We start from the raw sequence: 23,608 nt of genomic DNA, 5'->3' as shown, positions 1-23,608 counted from the left end.
AAAAGACAGCAGTGTAGGAACAGAGCTAAGTAAACTTACACATATACATGTACACACATATTAAAAACTACACATGCACATCTTCTCCTTATTGTCTTGTAGAATCACTAGCTTTATTCAAGGTTCACCTTTTACCTCTTACACCATGCCTTCACCAATCCTGCCAGTTATCACTGCTCACTACCCACCCCCTTATATTAAAAATAACATTTATAAATTCCTTTGTATTTATTTGTCTCTGTTCACAATGATGAAATAGCATGAGAAACAATGCCAGAATTGGAGTCAGAAGACCTGCATTTAAATCCTGATTCTACTTCTTACTACCCAGGTGATCTTGGGAGATTATTTCCCTTCACTAAGCTTCATTGTTCTCATCTGTAAAATAAGGGGGGTTGGATGAGAATGACCTTTAAATGTGATTCTGAATTTATGAAACTATGATTCTATGTTTTATTCCCTCTTCAAATTCTCATTCCAACTTCAAAAGAAAATAATGGAACAGTATTACTTAAGTACTAGCAATGATGGTGATGCTGATAATGATGTAAGCTTCTTGGAGGCAGGAGTGGGTTTCCTTTTTGTCTTTGAGAGCACCTGCTTCTAATCCTGAATGGATTCGGCATTTAAATAACTTAGGAAATGAAGATCCAAACATACATAATAAATAGTACCTAAATACCCAGTTTGTTGCTCCAATTTTCCATTAAATTTTTACCCTCAAATCACAAACAGGTGACTAAACCTATTAAATATTGACATCAGACTGCTACCCATTCCTTTGGCTTTATTATGTACCCCAACAGATAACTTTTAGTCACATCAAAAACCAAAATCAGTTTTATAGCCCAAAGCTACAATACAATAGAACAACATGGTTGAAAAAAACCCCAACAACAACTCAGTATGAAGTGTTATTTCTTTTTCTGCCTATTTTGGACTCTATTGTGTCCCAGAAGGAAGGCAGATCTTATCATGGTCCTGAAAAATGATCAGCTTTAGGGGATAGTCTACAAAATCAATTCTGGGCTATGGCCACCATATGGTGAGACACTCAAGTTAGGCACAACTTATTTAATTAAAAGTAAATACTCATTTGATGGCAGCAGGCATGTGGTCTCTTTAGAACATTGTATAACTGCTTTGGAAATGCACATTGATTGGTGTTTCTCTATTAGTACCAATTCTTTTGTAATTTTCCTAACACTGGGAAAGTATCATTTAGCAAGACACACACACACACACACACACACACACACACACATACATTCAGAAAAGAAAGTGGAAGGGGCTAATGAACATGAAAGTTTATAAATTATCAAGCTTTTTTTTAATATCTCAGATTGGAGACCACATTTTTTTTGTTCACTCTGATCTCCTTTTAATTAAGTCAATATCACTGTGAAGTCATTGTACAACAAAAAGGTGCAGGAGATTACTCCAATAAGTTAATATTAAGTTAAAACTTCAGTATTTGATTCTTTTTAACACACGGAGTTTGAATTTCTTTGGATACCTGGAGTTATTTCTCTAGATTCTTACATAGGTGCAGTGAGATACACTATGTCTTCTGGCAACAATTTCATCATCTCTATTTCTTTGCTCTCTTGTCAGAGGACTGAAAAAGGCATGTTTGCCCCAAGGATAGAAAACCTCCAGAAAGATAAAAAAAAATCACTCCCTTCTCCCATGCTCCAATTGATTCCATTTTAAGAGAGATTTCAAATGTATTGATTCAATGTCAGCTGTGTTCTCCCCCCATGAGAATTATCTGAATTGTATTGGGTCTAAATGGATTTCAAATAGTGAGTCCAATGTTCAGGTTCAGAAGGAATATGCTTTGAGGTTCTTAATTTACACTTTGCCACAGTGTTCAGACTAACCCTATTGACAGCTTTGTTCATTTTCAGATTATTTCTCTGTTGTGTAGGCAGCTTCCAATATCTAACTTGAAGTGCCCCCTCAGCCCTGTCAAACAATCCAAAAATGGGAAAGAAAATTTATTGGGTGTGGAGGAGAACTAAAAAGTTTTCCACAAATAAATCAAAGCAGATACAATAGGATGGAAGGTGGAGGGGGATAAGGAGGATGTTACAATTCCTGAATAATGATAATTGTAATTCTAATTATTGTTTTATTAACTTAAATTTTGTCTTCATAGTAAAAAGAATTTAATGATCAGAGGATGAATCTTAGGATCATTAAAAAAAAAAAAACAAACGCCTCACCTGTGCCTTCTCGCATGTCTTTTGTCTGTATATTACAGTTGCATCTACAGATTTGTAGCTACAAAGATAAGATCAGAAATAACATATACATTCTAAAACCTCAAACCAGGTTGTTTTATAGCTACAGAGGAACCTTGACAAGACGAGGGTGTTTCTTTGACTGTCAGAAAGGGGAAGAAAGAAAGACAACAAAAGCCAATAAAGTATGTCATTTACCAGCCTACATCAACTGTTCAAAATCTGGTACTCTCTTTTCAGCTCTCCTTCTATACATGGCATGTCTACAGCCATAGATGAAAATCTTGTCTGAGGAAGAGAAATTTCCAGAGGAAAATGTCATTTAAGAATGTTGATTTAGCTTTCCTTCATATTCTAAGCATCAGCCTAAAGTTGTGTGTCTCTGTGTGTGTCTGTCTGTTTGTGTATAATAGTCCATTTAGTTTTTCCTTCAACAGAGCTCTACCAATAGCCTTCCCAAATTTGTTTCTGTTCTCATCCTTGGCTAAAAATCAGCTTTTTTTAGTGTGGTATTTTGGTCCATTCAGTACTAAAACTCCAGAACTCCACAATTAGCTCCTAATCACAAGCTCTTACCAGAATCCTTTCCCCCAAACAAGCAGGGTGTTTGGCCAATAATCCCCTATGTAGATTAGCCACTCTGTTTAAAAGGGAAAAAGCTTAGTGCCCAAAATCCCCAAGGAAATGGGCAACCTGTGGAATAAGACAGATAGGATGAAATAGACACTGTGCCCTCTCAAAATCTCCACAAGGATTTATATCCCTGAAATTGCCTGAAAAGGAAGATAAGCTCTGTTTACAGCTAATGACTCTCTCCCTAAACTGTTACAACAGCTGGGAAATGAGGATGACTTTGGAAAATATGAACAGTCATGGGGGAAAACTATGATCAATGTCTCCAAGCTTGCATAGCAGTAATTGCTAACAGTCCAGAGATAAAAGTTGCGCAGGAACAGAACGTCTATTACAGAAACACTGTGCCTCCAGCCAGGGTATATGCCTTCCTAAAAGTAATGAGTACCACTCACTTCTTTTGGATGCAACCAGGTCAAGTGAGTTTTTTAGTGTTCCCCCTCCCCCCAAGGGAAAGTGTATTAAATCTACACCCTTCTACTTGGTACCAATGATTAGTTTCCTTGCTGGATACTAAGGGAGAAACAGCTTGGAAGAGAGATGAATAACAATACATTTCCAGAAGCCCATTATTATCTCTGAGTTACAATCTTTAAAAGGCTTTGGCAATTAAATATTGGTGGTAACATCCTGAAGTAAGACTGTGCCTTTGAGCTAGAGACACAACAGTTCCAACTTTGAGATCAAATTCCCTGGAAATACATGGTCATCCATTCATTTCCATGATATCTCTCCTTTAATTTAGGGTTTCATAATCTGGATTTCAGATGTGCCCCCCAAGAGGATCTAGAGAGAGATTTGGGGGGTAGGTCTGTGAACTTGTATAGAAAATAATTACATCTTTATTTCACTGTAATTGATTTCCTTTGTTAGCTTATGAATTTTTCTTTTCTGGATGAAAAAAAGTATTATTTTGTAAAGAGGTCCATATATTCCACCAAACTACCAAAGGGGTCAATTACACTACCACCACCAAAAAAGAACAATAGTTCCTCTTTGTTAATTTGATGAATTAAAAAAAGAGGTGGTAAATGAATACACGTTCAAATAAAAAATTACAAATCACTCTCCTCCCTCCAAAACCACAAGAAAGTGACTTCCAAATGATCATTTGGGGCTGGCATAATCATATTAATAGAGTTTTCCTAGATTGGTGGAATACTGTTGAACAAAGCTGACTCTCCTCTTCCCCCGATGAAAACGACAGCTAACTGAGAGCTACCTTTCTCATGATATAAACTAATGATTATTGTATAGTCATTGTGTTTTATCCCGAGAACTTTTCTCTTGCTTGGCTTCAGCTACACTGTCATTAGGGCAGGATGCCAAGGGATTAGACAAAGCCTGGCACACCACATCAGATGTAAAAAAGAAAAGACTGATAAGGAATCCAGTCAATCTACAATATGCTTTGCCACCCCACCGAAGAGAGGGGTGGTCTAAATGAGATTTACTTTAATAATAAGCACTCGTTTTCATTAATACATTTTCCAACCATCCCCAACACACATAGATACCCCAACCCAAGCTTGGTAGAAAACTTGTCACAAGTGTTCCATCTAAGGACTATAACCCGATGGGAGTCAGAGACAGCCTTCAATGGCCCCCTGCCACCCAGTGGTATTCCAGACTCTTTAGTGGACTTAAGATAAAAATGGAAAAATCCCAAGAGGACCACTTATAAGGAAACTTTAATTAACTGATAAGCAGTGTGTAGCCCAACTGCTGTATCTGTGGCAATGAAAACAATAATTCATTTTTATTGAGCAAAGGGGAAGTTTGCTCAAATACTTTCCCCCTGTGAAGTAGACACCACACACACACACACACACACACACACACACACACACACACACACACAGAGCTCAGTTGGACTTATCCCGAGACCACCAAGAATCCAGTAACACAAGGTTCCAATCCGACAAAGACCACAAAAAAGGTATTTGGGATCAAAAGAGATAGTAGCATAGTTGCATGCACACACACAGGCAAATGCATCCAGAGCTATGCAGATAGATGTCCAACTTACCGGAGCAAATATCACCATACACATTTACAAAACAATTGAGAATCCAACTTCCCTCTCCGGAAAGCAAGCAGAGGCTGTCTCATGCTAAAAAGGAAGGCTCCTGGGCTTCGCAGGCTCCAGCCTCAGCAGCGTCTTGTCCCTCTTGCTTATTTTTATGAAGCAGATAAGGAGAGCCAGAAAATCAATGCTGAGGGAAAGTGAGATGTTATACCAATCAGGCGGCAGCTTCAGTCTTATTTGCAGGGAGATGGCAAAATGGTCATATTATTAGACAGTGACTGCACACACACAGACACTCACACACACACACACACTCACACACACACACAGAGGCGAAGTACAGGATTCTGAGATTTCCCCCTGCTCAAGATGTGGAATTTTCTGTTGTGCTGTAGTTCTCTTAGCCCATTGTGGGCTCTCTGGTTTGGCTCATTACTCACTACTATAAATGCAGGCTGCTTTTTATGAACACACTCCCTCATTAGGCTACCCCATCCTTCAACACCGACATGCCTCGGGGAAAAAGGCAGGGAAACAGCATTTTAGGGCGGGAGAAGGGGAAGACTCTATTCCAAGCTGGTGAGTAGATTTGGATGTGGTTTATGTTGGAAGTGCTTACATTATATGTATGTCGGGGGAAAAATGGCCCAGAGTCCCTTTATTTTCCCAGAAAGTGAACATCAGTGTGTTATTGAAACATTCTGAAAAAATCAGGTTTAGGAAATATGCAAAGAGAACAGAAGCTCCTTGAGGACAGGCTTCTTCATTCTTATTTTTGTAATCCTAGTCCCTGGCTTTGGGGCACATATAAATTACCAAATCAATACACAGGGGATTTTTGCACTTCTTCCCTTCCCCATGTAAGCTCCTCAAGGCAGGGTCTATTTAATATACACATACATACATACATACATATATATACACACAGGTATATTTACATATATATCTGATGTTTATATATATACATATATGTCCCATAATTTATAGATTTATACACACACACACACACACACACACATATATATAATTTTGTCCTTGTAGTTGCAATATCTAGCCCAGTGTCTAGCATAGGCAAACACCAAGATGTCTAACAAATATTTGCTACATTTTCTCAAGTAGAATGTAAGCTTTGGGAGGCCAAGAAATATTTATTTGTTGCCTAGCATCAGGCCAACAATCATCAGTTGATTAATTTTTCCTACAATAATTTAAAAAGAAAAGAATTTGAAAGAAATGAATAATTCTTTAAGATTAAGAAAACCAAAATGAATGAAGGTACTAAGGGATATATTAAAAGAATAATTCAATTCACTTTATCAGACATTAAGCTGTCTGTTGTGTACCAATATTAAGTATTTTACAATGTATAATAAAAGTCGTGTCCCAGACACTAGGTAAGGTGCTAAAGATACTAAGACAGTGGAGACAGTCTTCTTCCCCACAAGGACCTCCACTACATTTTGTTGTGAGTCTGTGATATCTACTTAGGTAAGTAAACTCCAAGGATAACACAAGTACATAAAGTCATTCAAAGTACAATTGATTCATCCACTGATTATACTGGCATTCCTTGGATTCTTTACCTGAAAATTGTCTGAAATGAAAAAAAAGGATTTCTCAGTTTTTGTTTTATTTGATTTACTTATTATGTATGACACCCTGACTTGTTCCATAGAATCACAAGGTTGGAAGGAATCTTAGGTAAAATCAAGTCCAATTCCTTCCTTTTATAGTTGAGGAAACTGGGGTCAAAAGAAGTTAAGTGACTTAAGCAGGGTTATACAACTTGTAAATCATCTGAGGTAAGATTTCAACAGGGGCATCCTCACTATAATCCAAAAATCTTTCTAATACATCATCTAGCTAACATGGTTTCCTGCTCAAAACAAAAGCAGACTTGTCCCTCCCTCCCCAATTTTTGGAGGACTCAAATTTACTGGGATACTTTCTTTCACTTTTCTCAGGGCTAGTTAGGACACACCCCCTGAAAACCTCATTCTTGCCTTTATCCTAAGACAACATTTCTTGACTCATTCAATAAGTATGCATTAAATATTAATTATATACAAGCACTCTGTTAGGTGCAAATGGGGAGCCAAAGCTAAAACAAAGATGGCCCCTGTGCTCAAGATTATAGTCTACTGAATGGCTACCACAGGTACACAGATAAATAAATCCAAGATAATCAGAGAAGAGAGAGAGCCCTAATGAGCGAAAGGATAAAAAAGGATAAAGTACGGAAGCTGAGTTTTAAAGTAAAGCCCATTCAAAAACATGATGACAACAGCATAATTTGAGGAGGGAACAGGACAGCAACAACTAGAGAAGTTCCAGAAAGGCTCCCCATAAAAAATGGCATGAGATAATCCTTGAGCATTTCTGCTAAGAAGCAGAAGAATATGGAATGGATTTTAGATCCTTGTCCCATCTGCTGGAGCCTATGTCTTCCTTTCTCTTCTCATCCTCTGAACCTAACCTCTTCTTAGCTGCTAGTGAATACAGATTTTTCTCAGGAAAAGATAAGCTGGTATTATGTGCAGGGATGGAACAAACAAGTAGACCACTCAAGTACTCTCTAAGGGCATATGATCCAGTCCTCATGTTTGATTATCTGTATTGGATTATCAGTTATTCACTGAAAAGAGTGGCCACCTGGACTTTCAGGCAGGATATTGCCCACTCTTTCCCTCTCAACCCCTGTGGAAGAGGCATGGAGGAAGAGAGAATTTCAAGCATGCAAGAAACAAAGCTGGGGACTTGATCTGTCAATCAAGGTGAAGATTCCAAAACAGAATGTTCCCAGGAAAGACAGCTGGGAGCCTGGCCAGAGGAGATGAAAAAAAAAAAAAACAACTTCTCTAGGGAGTTACTGACCAAGGGAGAAACTTCTTCTCTGGGGTTACTGACCAAGGGAGAGACTTCTTATCTGGGTTGTCTGATCAAGGGAGACTGATTTTGTCTGTCCTAGGCTGAAGGACCCTGGGGTGGGGGGTGGGGGCTTCTGGAATTAATCTGAAAAGAAATTTACTTTTGTTGGTGGCTTTGTGCAATAGAAAGAAGAAAGAAGACTTAACAGTTGTCCTCCATCTCTCTGACTATCTCTGAGTCACAGTTGTGACAGGACTGACATTTTCCCAAATCCTCATAACCTTCATCATAGATTAGGGACAACCTCATCCCTCTCACCTAAATTTCCATTCTTGTTTTGTTTTTCCATTAAATCTCCTTACCTGAGAAAAGAAGAGTAAAGAATATTTCTCTGAAATCTCATAGTTCCCCTGAGTTACTTAGAAGGTAGTTGACTAAGACTGGGGAAGGGAAAAGGGAGGCAGAAGGATGTGGGTGGAAATTGGGAGGTGAAGGGTGGTAATGTAAAAATGGAGATTTGAACCCTGGACTTCAATCCCCAGAAGTCCTTGCTCTAGTTCCCAAGATGCCCTCTAATCTCACTGACATTCCCCACCTGGGGGAGATCAAAATTTCTATTCAAACTGGCTGTAAAGCCTACTGAGCTCTCTCTTCCTGCTTGTGCTTCCAAACACTCGTGTTTCTCAAGATGTAGAGTAAGTGGCTATGAAAGGACTCTGTGCCTAGGCACATGCTTTCTTATTTTGTATTTTTCTTTATTTCTTAATCTTTAATAAACCTCTAAAAACATAATACTTTTATTAGAAACTAAAATTTTAATCATAACAGTATCGAGGGAGGAGGAGGTTAGGAAAAATATTGATCTATTAGTCATCAGCAGTGATCAATAGGCAACCCCACAGTACCCCTCTAGTAGCAAGCATCTCTTTCTCTATCTCTCAGAAGTACTTCTATCTATCTCCATTACAAATAGGCATCCTCAGGTTCCCTTAGTAGCTCTCTAGTCTGCAAAGCCAGAATATAACATTTACCACAACCAGAAATATTTTCCACAGATTATCTACTTTATTGCAATTGGCACCTCAAAGTCTGACTGAACCCCATGGCAGATTTAATGCTTATCCCAGATATACATTTCCTTTTAATTGAGTTTAACCATGCTGTATGGTTGTATCAGAGATAACAGCTCCAACCATATCCTACCTCCATGTTTTTGAACAGGTTGCTCCCTTCCACTGTAACCCCTCATCTAGAAGGAATGCTCTCCTTCTCCTTGGACTATTAACCTCTCTTTCAATCTAAGATTAAGTAATACCTCCTATTTGAGCCTTTCTGATACTCCTAATTGTCCATATTTATTTTGTATTTGTTTATCTTTGTATATGTTGATTTGTCCCCTATAAGAATATAAGCTTCTTATGGGTGGGTACTGTTTCATTTTTTGTCTCTGTAGCCTTGGAGCTGAAAACATGGTCTGGGGCATAGTAGTTCTTCAATAAATGCTTGCTGAATTGAATTAAACTAAAATGAACTGGTGGAATATATTCATGCCTTCTCCCCAACCTAGTTTCTCCATCACATTCAAGTGTTGAGAATGAGATTAGGTGAAATTTGATGGAACCCTTCAAAAAAGGAACAATCTAGAAGAATGACTTCCACAGTTTTTCAGGGATGTCCTATAGAATATGCCCTTAGTGCCTTCCATTGGCCTAGCATTTTTGAACCAGTTATCATCAGTCACTGAGCTATGAGCTACATATCTAATACTACTTCAGTATTCTGAACTAGTGCCAGCTTCTATAACAGCAGGAAACCAATGACAGAAGGGATGTGGAATGTTTGTGATGTTTTATCAGTCTCCATATGAACCTTTATCTCATTATCTCTCTATTTTCTGATTTTCCTCCCCTTCTCTTTTCTTGGATCATAAAAGAATTGAAAGAGATGGAAGAGGTCATCTAATCCAATCACTTCATTGTATATATGAGCAAACTATGGCCCAGTGATATTATGCAACCTGTCCAAGGTTACACAGGTAGTATTCATCAGAAGAGAGATTTGAATCTAGGTCTTCTAACTCAGAAAAGTAAAAAGTAGTTTCATTTTACATAAAGGTTAGAGACCCTACCCTTAGTATGTCTTGTTAACTATTCTATCATAGTAAATAACTTTGGTAAAAGACAATTGAGGATACTGGTTGATAATGAAAGCAAATTAATAGGGGCTCATGAGTGATAGTATTGAAAATCTCAGTTCTTCAGAACCAGAAAAACATTGTACACAGAAACTGAGACATTGTGGCACAATTAAATATAATGGACTTCTCTACTAGCAGCAATATAATAATGCAGCACAGTTCTGAGGGACTTATGAGAAAGATGCTATCCACATCCAGAGGAAGAACTGTGGGAGCAGAAATGAAGAAGAAAAACAACTGCTTGATCACATGGTTTAACAGGTATAAGATTGGGGATTTTGACTTTAAATGATTACTCTATTGCAAATAGTAATAATATGGAAATAGATTTTGAACACTGATATAAGACCCAGTTGAATTCCTCATCAGTTCTGAGAGGGGAGAGGGAGGAGAGGAAGGAAAGAACATGAATCATGTAACTATGGAAGAATATTCTAAAGAAATTAATTAATTAATTAATTAAAAGGAAAATCTCAGTTCTTCAGTTATCCCTAGAATCCTGAGGGAAGTAGTAAGAAGATAAATATCTTTTAGGGACTTAATGTGCCAAGGTCAGTGTAAGTTGCTCCCAGAAAATATGTTACATTTGAAATCTATGTTTCCACAAGAGCTTGTCCTTAACATTCTAGGCCATTGAAAGGGGATGTTAGTTATCCAAAACATGATTGTAATATAAGATATTGAACTATTAGAATTTCTTCTATAATTTTGAGGATCTTTATTTTCCCCTAAATCCTCTTAGAGCTCTAAATTTTATCTTCCTGTGAGCTTATGTTTCATTATCATAGATCATAAGTGATAGTTTCTCTGAGGAAGACTATCGGGAAGTTGCTGTTCCCATTTCTGATAATTCTGGAAAGACCAGAAGGCTTAAATTGTATCTCTCTGATTAAAAAAAATAATTATGGGTAACATCAGGCTTGCTATAAATTACAGATGACCCTTCCACATTGGGACTTACCCCTTCATGGTTTTGATATATTGTAGGTTGGTATAAGAAATTAAATGGGAATTTTTTGAGAGTTTTGTGGAACCTGTAGATGCCCAGCAGACAAGATAGAAAAAGTTTAGAAAACACATAGCCAATTATCACACATATAACCCAAATTTTACAATAAGGTATTATAAACACACTATAGAAGAAAAATTAAAAATTCAGATTTCTCTAGTATGAAAGAACACTAAAAAGTTTTACTCCAATTTTCCAGATCATGAGATGCTGTGCCCTAACCCCCCCCCCCCCCATGATGTGGAAGGTATAACTGTATAATTATTTGGAAAAAAAGGCTACTTATATGGCAACCAAACTTTTTTTCACTCCCCACTCTTCATTTATGATGTTATAAGGTTAATCTTTATATTCTAAATACCTGAACATTGCTACTGAAGTTGTGCTACAGATCCTTTCTTTTCAGGGTTAAATACACCCAGTTCCTTCACTTGGTTTTAGAATTATTAGAGAGTTGGAAGAGGTTTTAGGAGTCATCAAATCAATATCCCTCATCATGAAGAAACTGCAGTTAAAAGAAGCCATGTGACTTAGACAAGGCCATACAGCTAGTCTGAGGTGTAATTTTAACCCAAGCCTTTCTGACTCCAGGTCCTGCAATATATCCACTATACAACACTGTCTACAAAGTCATGTTCTCCATTTCTCTCACCATTCTGGTCTCCCTGCTCTGATCACACTCAATCTTGTCACTGTCTTTCCTAACATATGGTACCCAGAATTGAGTACAATAGTCCAGAGGTAGTTGACTAAAAGAGGACTTTCAGAACATCAGGAAGGTCTTCATTTCCCTATATCTACACCCAAGAGACAAAGGTTAACTAGGTATATTAACCCTCCAGGCTTTATTTGCTTCCGTTCAATTCAAAAGACACTCAGACTTCGAGACTCTCAGAGACACAAAGATCAAGAAGAAAAATGGTTCTTGACCTGAAGGAATTTACATTCTACTAGAAGGATGAATATGCACACATATTTACCCACATGGTCATATTAAGATGCACATATGAAAATGCATACAGAATATAAATGAAGCCAGGGGCTCAACGTTGCATAAGATTCTCCTTAATGGTAGTTTGGTTTCTTTTTGCTTGCATGAAGTATGGACTTGGCAAGACCAAGTCTTTGAGAAAAGAAAATTCTTGGACTTCTAGCTTCTGGCTTTAAGAGAAAAAATATATTGTTCCAGATTCTCTTCAAGGAGAGATCCCTGAAGGCAGAGAAAGATTCTAGGGAGAAGCTGTCATTGAGAAGAGCTGGCACCTAACCAAAGGGACATTCCCCCAAATCTCTAGCTTACCACCCTAGAGACTCTGGTGAATTTCCCCTTGTTTGAAATCTGGCTATCTCCTGGTTGAGCTGAGCTATGTTGCTCCCAGTGTGTATTGTCTGACATATATCTCTAAAACTTCTCTGATTTCTGTTTGTTATTGACTTGGACAGATGGGTTTATTTGCTATTCACTCTGTGAGGTCTTTGGGTAACTGGCATTTAGTAGGCAGGCAGTCAAAGGCTAGAAAACCCTTAATATATAAAGCTTGAGGGCATTCCTTCCTGATTAATGGACAGCAGAGAGGAGTGAAGCTTGAACCTAAAGACCACTTCTCCTAAATTAACAATTTTTCAGGAAACAGATTTAATCCTCATGTGTCATCCTTTGACTGAGGAGAGCAGAGCATCCAGCTTTGTAGCCCTTATGACCTGCTTCCATCTTGGATGGAATTAAAGACTCTCTTGGAAAGGAGTGGGAAGAAGAGACTTGAGAGCTGTCCATTCACACCTTCCTTCAAGCCACATCTAGACGTAACCATGTAGACATATATAAACTTCATAGGCAGGGGATATCACAAATAAATGAACACATAGCCTCCATATAAAAAGTAATACAAAGTAGTTTCAAGAGGGAAATAGAACTAATAACAGGGGGAAGAAGGAAAAGCTTCAAGTAAGAGCAGCACCTGAGGAAGTTAGGAACTCAAGTAGGGTGGAGGTGAAGAGGGAGTATATTCAAACCTATACAAAGACATGTATATACAAAGGATTGGAGTCAGCTAGGTGGACTCAAATGCAGCATTCGTGAAAGGGAATCGTACCAAAGGATAGAGAGCCAGATGTGGATGGCCTTAAAAGCTAGGCTGCGGAGTTTGTATTTCAGCTTTCTATTCCATCAGGCTCAGGGAATCCTTTCTGACCCCCTTTCTCTGTCCTGCATCATTCTATTCCATCACACTACAGGTACACCCTTTGGCTACCTGCAGCTCCACAGGACTTTCTTTGCCCTTTCCCAGGTATTCTCCTTGTGCCCTTTACCTAACTGCCCTGTTCTCCAAACACACGGCTGCCAGAGGCTGAACCCCACTGGACAATGATAACCCATTTAGACTCATTCTTTAATGATTAACATATTCCATTCCACCAGACCCAATCCATCCTAGTGATTCTGATCTCCCAGATGTCATTGTTCAAACCCGATTTTCATCCTCCACTGACCACTCCCTTATTCCCATTCCCTTCATCTCAATGCTCTCCTTGGCCAACCTCCTATTTTAAAGCTACCCTGTGCTTTCTGGAATACCTGATCAATAGGAAACAAGCTCAATTTCATCTGAAATGTTTTCCTTTCTCACTCTTTTCATCTTGTACTCACTGAAATGTGGCCTCTTCTAAATGCCGTGCCTCCCTAGACACCCTTTTTCAGTTCACTCATGTTCTCTGACTCACTGGCCATTGTGGAAGAGGCAGATTACTCCTTGTTCTCCATTGCCACTTTCAAGCTGTCCTTCTTTTGAGGTTCATTTAATCTATATTCATATCCAATCAAGATTCTGGTAGCTGTTGCCTATAGATATCCAGGACATTCTTCTTCCTTCATCAGAGTTAAGTACTTGGCTCATAGCCTTTCTCTCTTTCCCAACTGCTGCCCTTCTAGTAGGAGACTTCAAAATATATGTAGCTACTTCCTCACATCCTGATCTCTTAATTCCTTTATTTGGAGTAGTTTAGGTAGCTCAGTGGTTAGGGGGCTGGGTCTAGAGACAGGAAGACCTGAGTTCAAATTTGACCTCATACACTTATCTGCTGTATGACCCTAGGCAAGTCAGTTAAATTTTGTGCCTCCTCATCCTTAAATCTTTTAAAGATGAGTTTCCTCATCTTTAAAATACGGATAATAATAACACCTACCTTGCTGAATTGTTGTAAAGTTCAAATGGGATGTTATTTATAAAGCGCTCAGCAGAGGGCTTAGAACACGTTCAGTTGTTTCAGTCATGTCCAACTTTTCATTGACCCCATTTGGGGTTTTCTTGGCAAAGATACTGGAGTGCCTTGCTATTTCCTTCTCTGGCTAATTTAATAGATGAACTAGGGCCAAATGGAGTTAACTGACTTATCCAGAGTCACATAGCTAGTAAATATCTCATGCCAAATTTGAACTTACAAAGATGAGTATTCTTGATTCTAAGCCCCATGCTCTATCCACAGCACCACCTAGTTGCCTCTAGCATATAGTAAGCACTGTATAAATGCATTACTTACTCATTTCCATTAGTTTAAGCAGCTAGGTGATGTAATGAATAAAGAACTAAGCCTAGAGTCAGGAAGACCTGAGTTCAAATCTAACCTTTGATATTTACTAGAATTGTGATCTTTGGCAAATCACTTGGCCTCTGTCTCAGTTTTCTAACTGTAAATTGGATAACAGTAGCACCAACTTCTCAGGGATGTTGTGATGATCAAATCAGAGAATGTTTGTACAGTATTTAGTACAGTGCCTGGCACATAGTAGGTACCATAAAAATGTTAGCTACTATCAATAGTTCTGTACCTCTACTATAGCTAACTCATTGATAACCATCCTCCCTCATTAAGTGTCCCAAGTTCATGTTCATGAACTCTGAAATTCACTTATGTGATCAAACTCTTTTGTAATTCTTCTTTTGCCTCTGCTTGAAAACCCTAAAACTCATCTTAAGCATCACTGTGATTTCTAACCCCTCTTCAAAAAATTTTCCCAAGTAATATCTATACTGGCTTGACTCTCCTCCCTTCTCCATCTTGACATTTTTGTGAATCAGTTCAACCCTTTGTGAATCAGTTCAATTCTATGCTGTTCTTTTCTGTCAAATCCCTTTGCTCTTTATTTCATTGAAGATCTTGTGATGCCAGACTTTAGCCTTGGTTCACTACTGCTTATCTCCTGTTTGCCTATCACTGAACAAAGATGGAAAAAATTATAAAATGCTAGACTGTTTTGATGTGTCCACTACAAGTTTATGTTATATGATCTCAACTGGGTTCTTACTTCAGCAAGGCAATTCTTTATTTCTTCTAATTGAATCACTATCCTGCATTCACCACAATGGCTTTCCCAAACCTTTCCACTGCTCCTCAAAGCTCCCATCCATCTCCCTCCTTCTCCTATCTCAGCTGAGAACATTGTTTCATATTACACTAAAAGAAACCACTGAGGCCATTTGAAAAGAGGTCCTTCTTCTCTCCTGTTCCTCATGTCATCTCAGATTCCTTCTGTCCCTCTCCCTTCCTTCACCCTCAATGAAGAGCTTCCCTTTTCCTAGCCAAGGTAAACTCCTTACCATACACAGATGAACCCATTCCATCTTGACTTATCCAGAAGACTGTTCCCCATATCTTCCTTTCTTTCTTACTAATCACAACCACTCTCTGCCTACTGGCTACTTCTCTATTGTCTCCAAACAGGCTCATGTTTCTTCCTTCCTCAAAAAATCCCCCACCTACTTGATCTGTGCCTCCCCACTAGTTATCCTCTATCTCTCAACCTTTTTTCTTAGTTAACTCCTTGAAAAGGTCATTTACCATATTTACCATGGTGTCTCCATTTCCTTTGCTTTCACTCTCAAGTCATGGCTGTCTAGATTCCAACCTCATTATCCCATCTACTTTCTCCAAATTGACCAGTGATCTCTTAATTACCTAATCCTAATGCCTTTTCTCAAATATCATTCTTTTTTGACCTCTCTTCAGGCTTTAACATTTCAGATCTCCCTCTTCTTCCTGATACTCTCTTTTCTCTACTGTTCTGTGACACTGCTGTCTCCTGGTTCTCTTCCTTCTGATTTGACTACTCTACTGCCTTCTTTGCTGGATCACTAACTTGGTGATCTCACCATCTTCCTCAAATTCAATTATCATCTCTAAGCCAATAACTTTCAGATCTATTTGTCAAAACTTAAGCCTTCTTATAACCTCTAGTTCCAAATCTCTAGCTATTAGATAACTAAAACATAGATATCTTAAGCTCGACATGTCCAGAATTGAACTCATCTTTTCCTTGAAACCCTCTCCTAGTCCTATTATCCCTATTACTTTCAAGGGAATCTTCATCTTTCCAATCACCAGTATCTCAACCTAAGTGTTCTCTTTGATTTTTCAGTCTCTTGCACTTCCCAAATCTTATCAAGCTCTGTCTTTCTAGCTTAGTTAACACCTCTTGTATATACTCCCTTCTGCCCTCTGACCCAGCAATTCCCCTGAGGAAAGAATACTCCTTGCAAGAGGAGTATTGTGATTACATGCTGAAAGGTCTCTCTGCCTCCAATCTTTCTCCATTCCAGTCCATCCTCCACTCAACTATCAAAGTCATCTTCCTAAATTGCTAATCTGATCTTGTTACCCCTCACCTTGCCCTCCCTCCCATTCAATAACTCCTGTCTCCCTACTACCTCCAGGGTCAAATATAAATCCCTATATTTGTCTTTTAAAGTCCTTTATAACTTGGAGCCTTCCTTCTTTCCAGTCTTCTTATAAGTTATCTTCCTTCCAATACTGGGTAGTCTAGAGACAGTGATCTCCTTACTGTTTCTCAAACAAAGCACACCATTTTTTAAAAATTCAGAACATCTTTGCTGACTATCTCCTATATCTGGAATGATCTTTCTACTCTTCCTCATCTCCTAGTTTCTCATTCTCTTTCAGTCTCATCTAAAATTCAATCTTCTACAATAAGTCTTTCCTAGGCATCCTTAATTTTAGCACCCCATACTCCCAATTTATCCTGTTCATATCTTATTTGCTCACAGTTCCCTTAATGTCTCCCACATTAGTCTGTGAAGTCCTTGAGAGCAAAGACCATATTTTGCTTTTCCTTGAATCCCCAGTGCTTGGCACAGTGCTTGGTATATAGTAGGTGCTTAATAATTGCTTATTGACAGATTGATTTATCCTAAAGGCAATAGGGATTCATTAACATTTTTTATAGCTGAGTCAGAGAATGAGATGGTAAGAATATCAATTTGGCAGCTGCTCAAAGAATGGGTAACACTATATCCTTTAGTTGGCTGGTATTTGCTTGTATACATTAGCCTCTATTTTTTATTAGGTCAACACTCTCACCAGCTAACCACCTAACATCTTCTTACCTTCATATTGATCAGACATTTCGATTACAACTCTCTCAGGCATACAACTGGAACTGACAGCCCCTACAGCAAGATGCTATTATTTTATGAAACTTGTTTGGAGGATAATATTAGCCTCATTGCTGTTGTCTTAAAAATAACATTTGTCCATTATGACAATATTAAAAATAGATGTACACTGTTTCCAAAGTGAGTCTGGTACATGGAAGGTTAAGTAGATTAAAACCATCTGTGATTCTCCCCCAAGTCCACAGAAGATGAAATTAGCAATGCTAATTTTCAATATGGTTAGATCTCAAAGCCCATTCCTTCAAATGGGCATGACCTTCCCACAACTTCAAACAGAGGCCTAGCTCAACCTTTTCCACTGCAAGCCAGGGAGCTTGTGGGTCCCAGGGCTAACTCACCTCCTGATAAATGCAAAGGATGTTTCTTTCTTTAACAGTGCCATTTAGAAACATCTGGCATCTCAAAAGGGGTCCTTTCAGGTTTGCCCATTATAGAGTCAGACTGGTGGGAAGCCAGGCTTTGTAAAGATTTGACATCCTTGCAGGAGAGCAAACAGCGTGGGGAAAATTCCAGAGCCACGTGGATAGTCCCATTGTCAGGGACTAATCGAAAAAGAAGAAATCTATTTAGCTGGACAAGCAAGCAACTCTTGGGACTGGGGGCACCTTGTCTATCTCTCTTAAGGAATAATTGCAACTCTAGCTCACATCCCACTGCACAGTCAATCCACTTAGGGAGCTATTTCCTGATCTTGAACAACACCTTCCCCATTCTAAGCGAACACAGCTCCTAGCATGAGGTCAAATGCAATCAGGAAGCCATTCTTGTCAGACCAGACAGACCATCAGCTTGAGAGAATGATTCCCCCCCTTCCCTTCTAAGTCTTAGTGGAAGAGGAAAAGTGTTATTTCTTTTTTTGCTTTTTCCCTTTCGAAAAATGAACAAGAGTAAAGTAAGATCTGTTTCTTGTTATCTACATGAATATTTATCAGATCATTAGATTACTGCTGCAAAGAAACTCAAAGCATGGCCTAGAGAACTTCACACTTATTTAAATGTTGCAAAGCAGAAAGCTAGGGAAATTGGGTAGGAAGATGAAGGAAAAATCAAGGGAAAACAGAGAAGAAGGAAGGAAAAAAATGGAAGGAAGAGATCAGAGACCCATGGAACTGAAATGCAATGCCACATATATGCAGGATAAGAATTAGGAAGATTTGGAGATAATTAGAAGACTAAGATTCTAAAGGAGATTAAAGTAGGACTGACTCTTTCTCTGTTTACCAATAGAGGGCACAACTCATACTTTTTAGTTTTACTATGAACCCTGGATTTTGATGTCTTTGCAACCCATTTACCATTGTCTTCTTTGTTCTGTGACTCAAAGACCATTCCATCTGAGGCCCTGATAACATATTCTTCTTTTAATATCCTTGATCTGCATTCTCTTATTCTGGAATTTTTTTTTAGGGCTGGACCCTTCCTTTGAATGATTCAAAATGGCAATTCTAAGGGCCTATTGATTTATTCATTAATTGTCTTCCTGATTCTTTTGGGGACCACCTCGACTCCTCCTCCATAACTGTTAATAAGTTCTATATCTAGTTCTATGAGAAGCATAATTATGCATTAACTTGTGAAAGATCCAACACTTCCACTGGATGCATCAACATGTAAACATACTGACCTGCCTTCAATCTTTGCAGTAAATACAAATCATATAAACTTCAAAAATTTCAATCATGGGATCACTCAGTGGCCCTCCCTAAGAATTACAATTATAGAAGAATACATAAACTGGAGGGCACATATTTTATTGTTAATAGAAAGCATAAATATAATCTCAATGAATTAAATTTTGCTAATTGTTCTTTGTCATGGTTATTGGTCCAAGTTCATTTTAATGTGAGAAAATATCATCTCCAAAATAGATTAAAATGTAAAATGTCTTCTTTAGCAAATTACATTTTTCTCTTTCAGTCTACAGCCCTGACAGGAATTTACCACAAATTGCTCATTGAGAGAAATGACCAAAGAGACTAGATTGGCAGAACCTTTATTGATCTCTTAATATAAAAAAAATTCCAATAACTGAAAAGACCTTTAGTTCTTTTGACCTTTCCATGAAACTCACTCTAAGAAGAAAAGATGGCAGTATATAAAACATTAATTCAGAATTTCCTGATGAAAGGGAAAATGAGAAAATTACTCTTGCCTATGTTTAATTTTTCTTTTCCCCTTTTTAGGGATCACTACTATCTTTTACTGGCAAGAGTTTGGCGATTTTTATGCCAGGAGGAGTAGGTTAGTTTCTTTTCTCCTAGTAATGAGAAAAAATTCAGTAGAAAAAATATTGGCAGGTGGAGACCGAGTTATGGTTTGAGTTCACAACATAGGAGGGAAGGGAAATTGGGATTTCCATTGGTGATATCTGCAACCACATTCAGTTGGGTCACACCTTTTATGTCCTCAGAACCTCAACATTAATCCTTCAGTCAATCAGAAAGAGCCCCGTGGTCCAAGAGGAATGAACCTAGCAGAAAAACAGTTTAGCTAATTCTGTACCAGAGATCAACTCTTTTGATCAAGGATTAAGAGAAAAGACCATATAAGGAAAGATGATTCTCATTGGGAAAGGTAATCAAGAGTTGGGGCTAATATGGGTTGGTTAGCTTCTTGGAATAGACTGTAACTTCTGAATATTCTCAACCAGTGAGCAAATAGGGAAGGGATTCCTGCCCAAACTTAGGAAATATATCTTGTTGTGTCTGCCCTCAAGGTGTGCCTGTTTCCAAACTCTGGTCAGGCACCCACTCTTGCAAGAATATTAATAAAGGGCCTTTTCTACTTCACAGCCTAGTGAGAATTTTCTTTTTAGGTAAGGCTGTATTTCTTACAGAGGTAGGATGTAAGAGATCTGAATTTTGCTATGGGAAATAAAGAATTGTTAGCTCAAACATTCTTTCATTCTTTAGGCAGTTCTAGGCCATGGAATGACTCCAGTAGGACATGACTATAGTCCATGACACTACTGGAAGTGGAAAAAAGCCCACCAGATTTGGAGTCAAAAGATGTTGAGTTCAAATCTTTCCTTTATCCCTACTTGTTTGTGACCTTGGATAGGATCCTTCTTCATTTTACAAAGAGGAAACTGAGGTCTGGGGAATTAAAATGATCTCTAAAATACTGCCCAGCTTTATAACTCTGGTCCCAGGAATAATAATAGCTAACATTTATATTGTACCTATCATGTGTCAGGCATTGTGCTAAATACTTCTAAATTGTTTTCTCATTTGATCCTCATGACACTCTTCGAGATAGGTGTTACTTTACAGATGAGGGAAGTGAGGCAAACAGGGTTAAGTGACTTGCTCTGGGTTCCACAGCTAGAAAGAGCCTGAAGTCATATTTGAACACAGATCTTCCTGATTCTTGGTCCAGTGTTCTATACTTTACACCATTTAGCTTCCTCTTTAATTCATTCATTCACTTAGACTTATATTCAATAAGCTTGTTCATTAATCATTTATTTCAGTCCACAAAGAGAGCTAGTCTATATAGCAATTCCTTATAGTTCTAGATTTATGATCCTTTAAACCAGATTAACATCCCAGGTTTTCCACATAGGACCTGTATGAAGTCAGATACTTCTCCTGGCCTCAGTTTTCTTATCTGTAAAATAAGAGGACTGAGCCACAATAGCATCTAAAGTCTCTTCCAGCTCTAAATTAATGTCTTTACCATTTCTATTTTTGCAAGTTGATGGGAATGGTTCTGCCACAGAGAGGTTTCCATCAGTATGTAGGTAGCTTAGATGGTTAGAGGTTCCTGTCACCTGTTAGTCATTTCTTAAAGGTTGGCAAAAAAATAATATAAAAAGAGATGGCTGATGTCATGATCAACAATTAATGTTTCACATCAAGTGAAATTCCCAAAGGTCAGTCTTCACAGAAATCTTTTTAGCACTGGAAAGAAAGAAAAAAAGAAGAAAAGAAAAAAGAGAAAAAGAAAGAAAGGCAATGTGATTTTTTTTACAAACTTAGCTGGCAGAGGAAGCAAAGGGTTTTAGTTTGGCCCTTTCATTTTGGCTTTCCTCCATCCTCTCCATTCTGAATAAGGAGTGTGGGGATTCAGGGGTATGGGGATTGATCTAGGATAGCTATTATTTTAGTCCAGATACTTATTTATCTCCATCTTTCTACTTAAGATAAGAAGAGTCAGCTTCTCCTTGGAATTGTTGATTAGAGTAATTGCTGAAATATACTTTGGAACTGTAAAAATGTTTTATCCCCATACAGGATAAAGGATTCTTACACTCAATTGATTACCTCTTTAAATAGCACAATTTCCCAACAGTTTCCTTAAGATGTCAGATCCTCCTTAAACTATTCATGAGTTTTAAATAAAACAAATCACTAAGAGATAGAACCTGCAGAACAGGACATTCCAATATTTTCTGAACACTGCTTGAACAAAAAGATTTACTCTTCCCTGGGAAAATGTGAAGATACCAAATCACAGAGGCATGGCATCCCAGATTTTCAGAGTCCAATACTTATCTAGACTAATCCATACCCCCAGGTTAATTTCCTCTATGACATACCTAACAAGATGGTAACCCCCCACCCCCAATTTGGCAACTTCCTTAAAAATAGAGACCATTTTTGGTCTTTCTTTGAATAGTTGCAATTGTGAAATGGTTCAGTGGACACTAGAACTAGAGATAGGAAGTTTTAAGTTCAAATTCAGCTTCGGTCACTTAGCTGTATAACCCTGGACAAGTCACTTAATTTCTATTTGCCTTAGTTTCCTCATCTGTAAAATGAAGATAAGTATAATAGTGCCTACCTCTCAGGCTGTTGTGAGGAAAAAAAATGAGATAGTACTTAGTGTATAGAAATGCTCACTCTTAATATATCCAGATCTTTTACACAGTGCCTGGAACATAGTAGATACATAAATATTTATTGCCTTGAAGACCAATAACTTTCCACATTTTGAAGTAGAGTGAATTTTCTCTCTTGGTATGCTCCTAGGCAAAGCACAGTGCCTTGAATACTTAAAAAATATAGGTGCTTGGTAAATGTTTATTCAATCAAATTGGAAAGAATGAGAAATAGGCAGGATGTACAAATGGAGGGAGGTGAAAGTTAGGTGCTAGCTATGTCACCATTTGGCAAGTCACTTAAACTCATCCTGTTTCATTACCTATAAAATGGATATAATAATAGGACCTCTAGGATTTAATATTCCTATTAAAGATGATGTATTCAAAGCACTTTCCAAACTTCAAACCTTTTTATATGTACAATACAAGTCTCAATAAACTAAGCTAAAAGGATAAAAATGTAAGCTCGTCTCCAATGAACCCAGAGATTTCTTGATTTTCCTAAGTGTCGCTGGGTTAGTTTAGCCTTTGAGGAAAAGGGAGATTTACTTACATGGGTGTGTTCAAGAATATCTCCCTCCTTTGCGTTAAAAATCCATTGGTCCATTTGACTTTATTGATTTCCAATATTCCTTTTTTCTATCTCTCATCCCATTAAATGGCATTTCACTATGTGGCTGAAATGATGACTCAGATATATTTCATTAGTGAATTGACATTAGTGAGTTGACAAATAGGCTTTATTGGTAACTTGACATTAGTGAAGATAGATGGGGAACTAAGAACATTAGGATCTGCCTCTGACCAAGACAGATTTGACCTTCTAAGGTTTGTCTTTACAGCTTTGATCATAGACTCCTTTTCCCCAGTTGCAGCTCAAATTGTAGCTCCTGTCATCCTTCCTCTGTGACCTCCAATCTCAGCATACTGATTACTTTGGTAACTATGGAGTTCATAGCATATTGGATTTTGAGTTAGAAGAGATGTAGGAGGTTGTTGAATTCTTTATTTCACAAATGGACTAGGGAAAGAAAGTGGCTTCCCCAAAGTTAAGAAGGTAGTAAGTGGCTGACCCAGGATCTGAACCCAGGTTTTCTAGCTTCAAATCTAGCATGCTTCCAACTTCAATACCCTGCTTATGTGAGCAACCAACTAACATCAAGGGAAAAGAATGGGCATAATCACTCCTTGCTATGTATAACTTAGCTTTCTTGCCACCTATTTAATCAACCAATGATCAGGAAATAAGTATAAACAAAAAGAACTGCACTAACTTCAGAGCAACTAAAACCCATGTTACCAACATCATTTCCCAAAGCTTATGTATTTTATTT

The 23,608-nt window shown here is 38.0% G+C and overlaps 1 protein-coding gene across 2 annotated transcripts in view; it reads right to left on the bottom strand.

Moving 5' to 3' along the window:
* The window catches only part of SYNPR (synaptoporin), a 395,446-nt gene that overhangs the window by 196,232 nt on the left and 175,606 nt on the right, over positions 1 to 23,608 (bottom strand). Inside the window, exon 1 of one of the 2 annotated variants that reach the window (XM_056804367.1) lies at positions 4,909 to 5,471. The exons of the other annotated variant lie outside the window; for it this stretch is intronic. Within the exon in view, the coding sequence (XP_056660345.1) occupies positions 4,909 to 4,932 (24 nt within the window). The 5' untranslated portion in view covers positions 4,933 to 5,471. Of the gene's footprint in view, positions 1 to 4,908; positions 5,472 to 23,608 lie in introns of those variants that run through there. 2 annotated transcript variants of the gene reach the window in all.

This window comes from Monodelphis domestica, chromosome 7 (assembly GCF_027887165.1).
Source record: "Monodelphis domestica isolate mMonDom1 chromosome 7, mMonDom1.pri, whole genome shotgun sequence".
In the NCBI taxonomy this organism is placed as follows: Eukaryota; Metazoa; Chordata; class Mammalia; order Didelphimorphia; family Didelphidae; genus Monodelphis; species Monodelphis domestica.
Note: the sequence above shows the minus strand (reverse complement) of the source record. Positions and strands in the feature narration are given on the sequence as shown.